Consider the following 7,385-nt stretch of genomic DNA (forward strand, 5'->3'; position numbering starts at 1 on the left):
AAGGCAAATGCAATTTCAGACTGATTTATATTCAGTCCCCTTCTTAATAATCCCCTATGTAGCGTGAGTGGTAAAGCTGCAGTACTGCAGTCAGAGCCCTCTGCTCATGACCTGAGTTAGATCCCAGTGGAAGCTGGTTCAGGTAGCCGGCTCAAGGTTGACTCAGCCTTCCATCCTTCCGAGGTCGGTCAAAGGAGTCCCCAGCTTGCTGGGGGGGAAGCGCAGATGACTGGGGAAGGCAATGGCAAACCACCCCGTAAAAAGTCTGCCGTGAAAACGTTGTGAAGCAACATCACCCCAGAGTCGGAAACGACTGGGGACCTTTCCTTCCCTTAGATGGAGCACTCTGTCTGGGGAAGTGATGGTCTGTCTTCATGGTGCTTGGAGGGGAGGCAACAGAGGGAGGGCTTCTGGAGTTCTGGCCTCGTTGGTGGACGTCCTGATGGCTCCTGAGTTTTGACCACTGTGTGACACAGAGTGTTGGATTGGAGTGGCCATCGGTCTGATCCAACATGTCTTCTCTTATGTTCTAATGTCTGGGGCAGTGATGCTCTGTCTTCTTGGTACTTGTGGGGCAACAGTGGGAGGGTTTATGCTACCTTTATGTAGCATTTGCCTTTTTTTTTCTTTTGCTATTGCACGCTGAATGGACATCTTCAGTGAGTTCTCTACGTGACTCCCAAGATCTCTCTTCTGTTCAGTTACTCCCCATCACTGTGTATTTATAATGGGGGGGGGGCTGGCTCCAGTGTGCATTTACTTTGCATTTGCCAATGATAATAATAATAATAATAAATAATAATAATAATAATAATAATAATAATAATAATAATAATAATATTTTATTTATATCCCGCCCTCCCCGCCGAAGCAGGCTCAGGGCGGCTAACAACATATCCATATAATTATACAAAGGTTTAAAATCACATTAATCTTAAAAACATTCCAATTTAAAACAAATACAGATATATTTCAGGTGCTAATTCTGTTCACAAAATTAATGGTGATAGAAATCAACTAGATAAACCTTATTCGCCACACTGATGCCCACTCGCCCAGCCTCAGCAGATCCTTCTGGATAGATCCAGGTTGCTCTATCTGGAGCGTCTCACAGCCTTCCCCGGTTCTCACATTTCAGGCTGCAGCTCCGTTTAACGGGATGCCTTTTAATCTCTACAGCCAATCAGACGCCCACCTAGCCTTTCCCTCTTTCTAAGAACACTCGTCAGGTTCTGGGAAAGCGTCAACGAACACTACGGCGCCCATGACCACCGTGTACAGAAACCTCCAGTTTTAGGTCTTGCAGGGGTACCTTGGGAAAGCCACTGGGTTTCAAACTCTTGTTTTGGAATGGGCTGGCCACAGCCTTTGGTATCCCAAGGGACATAGAAGTAGGCATCTTGGGGAGTATCTTGGCAGGTGCTTGGGAACAGAGTTCCCTCTAAGCTGAGTTAGTATGAGTTAGCTCACAGTTTTTTAGCCTCCAGCTCACACATTTTAGTCTTTGCTCACAAAGGATGGCCCCAGAGCAAAGGAATTTATGCAGTAGTCAAAAACACTTGCTCACAACTTTAATGCCAGTAGCTCACAAAGTAGAATTTTTGCTCACAAGACTCCAGGGCTTACAGGGAATATTGCTTGGGAAGGGCTTGCTCTGGACCAAGAGCCAGTTTGGTGTAGTGGTGAAGTGCGCAGACTCTTATCTGGGAGCACTGGGTTTGATTCCCCACTCCTCCATTTGCAGCTGCTGGAATGGCCTTGGGTCAGCCATAGCTCTTGCAGAGGTTGTCCTTGAAAGGGCAGCTGCTGGGGGAGCCCTCTCAGCCCCACCCACCTCACAGGGTGTCTGTTGTGGGGGAGGAAGGGAAAGGAGATTGTAGGCTGCTCTGAGACTCTGTCCTTGGAAGGGCAGCTGCTGGGAGAGCCGTTTCCAGCCCCACCCACCTCACAGGGTGTCTGTTGTGGGGGAGGAAGGGAAAGGAGATTGTAGGCTGCTCTGAGACTCTGTCCTTGGAAGGGCAGCTGCTGGGAGAGCCCTCTCAGCCCCACCCACCTCACAGGGTGTCATGGGGGAGGAAGGGAAAGGAGATTGTAAGCTACTCTGATTCAGAGAGAAGGGCGGGGTTATAAATCTACAGTCTTCCTTTTCTTAACGTAGGAGCCACATAAAATAAACATCAGATGCTTGAGAGCAAAGACATGAACGTCAGATGTTCGAGAGCTGCAAGGCAGGAGGGAAGGAAGCAAGGCAGGCCGGCCAAAAGATGGGGGAGGCGGGAGTGAGGGAGAGGTGGAAAGAAAGCCACTTTAGCTTTAGATGCCTTCTCCAAGCCGCCAGCTGCCTTGGCTTGGAGAAGCGATTTAAAGAGAGAAGTGCCTCCTCCAAAAGTCATTGGGGGCTCTGAGAGCCAGACAGTACACAGGGGTGGAATTCTAGCAGGAGCTCCTTTGCGTACTAGGCCACACACCCCTGATGTAGCCAATCCTCCTGGAGCTTCCAGTAGGCCCTGTACTGAGAGCCCTGTAAGGAATTCTAGCAGGACCTCCTTTGCATATTAGGCCACACACCCCTGATGTAGCCAATCCTCCTGGAGCTTCCAGTAGGCCCTGTACGAAGAGCCCTGTAAGGGATTCTAGCAGGACCTCCTTTGCATATTAGGCCACACACCCCTGATGTAGCCAATCCTTCCGGAGCTTCCAGTAGGCCCTGTACTGAGAGCCCTGTAAGGAATTCTAGCAGGACCTCCTTTGCATATTAGGCCACACACCCCTGATGCAGCCAATCCTCCTGGAGCTTCCAGTAGGCCCTGTACTGAGAGCCCTGTAAGGAATTCTAGCAGGACCTCCTTTGCATATTAGGCCACACACCCCTGATGTAGCCAATCCTCCAGGAGCTTACAAGGCTCCTTTTTGTAAGCTCTTGGAGGATGGCTACATCAGGGGTGTGTGGCCTAATACGCAAAGGAGCTCCTGTTAGAATTCCACCCCTGATGTCTGAAAGATCTCAAGCCACGGTTTGGCCACCTGACGCATCAGCCCTGCCGGAACCTTGGTCGAGGGCAGGCTGGGCGATTGGCCTCAAAGTCAAGCCAGAGGCACGGAAGCTCCCCCCGAGTTCCCGGAGAGGTCAGAAAGAGCACTCTTTCGCCTTCGCCACTCTCCAGTAAGAGACAGTTGACAGGACCTCACCTCGGGTTGACCCGGTAGGGTTGTCGAACCCCAGGTGGGCAAAAAATCAAAGGGACATAACCCACCGTGAAAACCAGCTTCTATGATTGAATTATACAAAGTCAACGAAGATAAACATACTCATATACAGATTCCACCGTCACAAATTACAAAACGACCGTAACTTTTAGTCCTTAATGGAAAAGGAAGCATTAGCACTAAGAGTCCTTTTCATCCTATGGTAAAACTTCCCATCTCATTCCACGAAATCCTTGTAGGTGTTCGTTTAAACAAGCTGGCTGTTTTGGCCTAACACTTAAGGAAAATTGCTAACAGGATTGCTGCAGCTTGAAGAAGCTCACGCGCAACAAAGGTTCAGCACGACCTTGTCCTTGGAAACTTGGGTTGTTGGCTGCATCTTTGGACAGACATTGAAACATCTGGAGTGCTCCTCAAAACACCCTCCAAGTTTCAAAAAGATTGGGCCAAGGGGGTCCAATTCTATGAGCCCCCAAAGAAGGTGCCCCTATCCTTCATTATTTCCAATGGAGGGAAGGCATTTAAAGGGTGTTCAAGTGCCTTGAAATGTGATGGCCAGAACTCCCTTTGGAGTTCAGATATGCTTGTCACCGCCTTGCTGCCGGTTCCACCCCCAAAGTCCCCAAATATTCCTTGAATTGGACCTTGCAACCAGGCCCGTAGCCATGCGGGGGGTGGGCACAGCCCCTCCATCGAACCCCCCTTTGACTACTATGGCCCCTCCTTTGACTAGTATGGCTCTCGCGGCCCCCACTTCCCTCCGCACCACGCCTCCCCCTCCCTTCCTCCCACCCTGTGAAGCACCAGCTCCTCCTAGGCCTCTTTCCAGGCCCCCCCACCCCCCGCCGATCATGGGAAAAGCCACGGGGAGGCCGGCCTTCCAACACTCTCCGGAGCTTTAGCGCTGGGGCGGCAGCGAAAGGAAGCCCCAGCAAGCCCTGGAAAAGTGCCCCGCCGCCTCCACTGCTTCCTCCACCAGAGCAGTGGCAGCAGAGAAGTGGCAGCAGAGAGAGTGGGGGGGCCCCTCCATCCGAAATTTTATTCCGTGCCCCCCCCCCACTGAAAATCTTCTGGCCACAGGCCCCCTTGCAGCCCTGTGACCCATCAAAGAGGAGACAGAGGCCACTGCTGGTCTCCTCGGCTATTCCCAGCAAGCTCCTCGAGCAACTGGGGGAGGCAAAAGGATTTATTTGACTCTGGAGCCTCTGACCCTGAGGGCGGAGGAGAGGAGATGGAAGGCAGGCAGCCCCTCTGCAGTCATGGCAGATAATTAAGTGGGAAAAGGGGAGAGGCCGGGCAAACATTATCCCTTTAGAACGGAGGGGAAATGTTGTTTGCCATGCGTGTCAATGCGAGCGGGAAAATGATGGATTCGGCATGCCTTATTAGTTACGGAGACGCCACCAGAGACTCTGGTTTCAGACTTACAAGGACTCACGTCTTCAGCTTCCCGGACAGACATTTGCCATCGCCCGGCGTGCCTCCAGGGGCACAGCGACCTTGAAGACGGCAGGAGGGGAGTCGCTTAGAGTCAGAATGACAGGCGCCCATGGGTTCTGATTTCAGGTGAAGGCGGCTGAGTTTGCGGATGAGGGGCTGGATTCAGACAGGGCGGGGCACCCTTGCAAATCGTTGTGAGCTCAGAGAGTAGAAAAGAGACCACGTTTTGTATATTGTTACTGCTTTTTTAATACCTGGAATACCAAGTCCTGTGAGGAAAGGCTGAAGGAGCTGGGTATGTTTAGCCAGGAGAGGAGGCGGCTGAGAGGCGATCTGATCACCATCTTAAGAACATAAGAGAAGCCATGTTGGATCAGGCCAATGGCCCATCCAGTCCAACACTTTGTGTCACATTTAAGAACAAAAGAGAACCCATGTTGGATCAGGCCAATGGCCCATCCAGTCCACCACTTTGTGTCACACAGTGGCAAAAAAAACACAACCAGGTGCCATCAGGAGGTCCATCAGTGGGGCCAGGACACTAGAGGCCCTCCCACTGTGCCCCACCCAGAATACAGAGCATCACTGCCCCAGACATAAGAACATTAGAGAAGCCATGTTGGATCAGGCCAATGGCCCATCCAGTCCAACACTCTGTGTCACACAGTGGCCAAAAAAACCCCAGGTGCTATCAGGAGGTCCACCAGTGGGGCCAGGACACTAGAAGTCCTCCCACTGTAGCCCCCACCCCAAGCACCAATAATACAAAGTATCACTGCCCCAGACAGAGAATTCCATCTAGACCTTGTGGCTAAGAGCCATTCATGGACCTCTGCTCCAGATGTTTCTCCAATGCCCTCTTGCAGCTGTCTGTGCTCGCAGCCACCACCACCTCCTGTGGCAGTGAATTCCACGTGTTAAGAAGTACTTCCTTTTATCAGTTCTAATCCGACTGCTCAGCAATTTCATTGAATGCCCACAAGTTCTCGTATTGTGAGAAAGGGAGAAAAGGACTTCTTTCTCTACCTTCCCTATCCCATGCATAATCTCGTAAACCTCTATCATGTCACCCCTTAATTGACATTTCTCCAAGCTAAAGAGCCCCAAGCGTTTTAACCTTTCTTCATAGGGAAAGTGTTCCAACCCTTTAATTATTCTAATTGCCCTTTTCTGCACTTTTTCTAAAGCTATAATATCCTTTTTGAGGTGCGGTGACCAGAATTGCACACAGTATTCCAAATGAGACCGCACCATCGATTTATACAGGGGCATTATGATACTGGCTGATTTGTATTCCGTTCCTTTCCTAATAATTCCCAGCATAGCATTGGCCTTTTTTATTGCAGTCGCACACTAACTCAACATTTTCAGTGAGTTATCTACCACAACCCCAGGTTTGGACTTGATAAACCTGAAGGTCCCTTCCAACTCTGTGATTCTGTGGAAAGTAATTCTCTAGATTATTGGCTGGCCCCTGCAAATGTATTTGAGCTTCAGCTTGTGCCATAGCGTCCCTCAGCGGTCCCTTTTTTGGGTCAGATTATTGGTCCATCCAGTTCAGTTCTGTTGGATGGAAGCTCTTTAAGTGGCTCCTCTAGCTTCCCATCATCTGAAGCTGCCTTATACTGAATCAGACCCTGGGTCCATCGAAGTCAGTATTGGGGCTACTCAGACTGGCAGCGGCTCTCCAGGGTCTCAAGCTGAGGTTTTTCTGCTTACCAAGCAGATGCTCTGCCACTGAGCCACCATCCCTCCCATCAGTAACCAGGCTCAGTTTAAAGTATTGGCTATTGCCTTTGAGTCATACTTACTGTGGCTTTCTTATAAAGAGGGGTGTTTTGTTCTTAATGACCATGTGTAGGTGCTACAGCACGGGTGGTTAGCAGATGTCAGAGTACACACTATGGAAAACGTGAATCGACAGAGTATAAAATGTTCCAGTGACGTCTTGCCATACATTGACAGCGATCACATAGAGAGGCAATGAGACCAGATGGTTTTCAGACGTCTTCCATTGGCTCGGATCGAGTCACAAATCGACTTGTTCTTTCTGTTTTCAGATAAGGGAGACGCACCCCAGTTAAGTCCCCTGCCCGCTCCCGCAAAGGTGTCCATGACAGTGCCGTCCGCAAACGTCGAGGACCTCCAGAGCTTCAGTTCCATCCACGAGAGCTCCGACTCTTCTGGGGCAGATACGTTTTAATGTGCGTTTCAATGTGCGTTTCATCTCCGTCGAGGCATGTGAGGATGGAAGGGTGGGGCGTTGACAGATGTTTGGAAATAATATCAGGGACAAGCATTTGGTGGAGACATGGCATCGGCCAGATGTTTCATTTTGGCAACGGAATCTGCTTGCTTCATCAGAATCTCTTTTTTTTTTAACGCGTTTGTCATGTGTGAGCGTGCGCACTGTTTTTTAACAAATAAAATATTTTTGGTTTTTAAAAAGGACATTGGATTGCTGAGTATTTCATAAGCCTTGTGTTTTGTTTCACTTGAAGCGTGATTATGGGGGCGTGGGAGGACGGATTTGGGCCTCGGAGCGGCAGTTCCAATCAGGAAGGATTTCTTCCGTGAAAAAATGTTTCAATAGACTGAGTCCTATGAAGAAATGTTTCAATAGACCGAGTCCTATGAAGGAAGGTTGAGGGAACTGGGTATATTTAGCCTGGAGAGGAGGCAGCTAAGAGAAGAAGACGAAGAAGAAGATATTGGATTTATATCCCGCCCTCCACTCC

At 49.9% G+C, this 7,385-nt stretch overlaps 1 protein-coding gene across 1 annotated transcript in view; it reads left to right on the plus strand.

The window, feature by feature from the left end:
* Positions 1–7,095, plus strand: part of KIAA0586 (KIAA0586 ortholog) — a 154,343-nt gene extending 147,248 nt beyond the window's left edge. Inside the window, 1 exon segment of the mRNA XM_060261507.1 lies at positions 6,708–7,095. Within this exon segment, the coding sequence (XP_060117490.1) occupies positions 6,708–6,850 (143 nt within the window). The 3' untranslated portion in view covers positions 6,851–7,095.
* The last annotated feature ends 290 nt before the right edge of the window (positions 7,096–7,385 follow it).

Source organism: Heteronotia binoei, chromosome 21 (assembly GCF_032191835.1).
Source record: "Heteronotia binoei isolate CCM8104 ecotype False Entrance Well chromosome 21, APGP_CSIRO_Hbin_v1, whole genome shotgun sequence".
Lineage (NCBI taxonomy): Eukaryota > Metazoa > Chordata > Lepidosauria > Squamata > Gekkonidae > Heteronotia > Heteronotia binoei.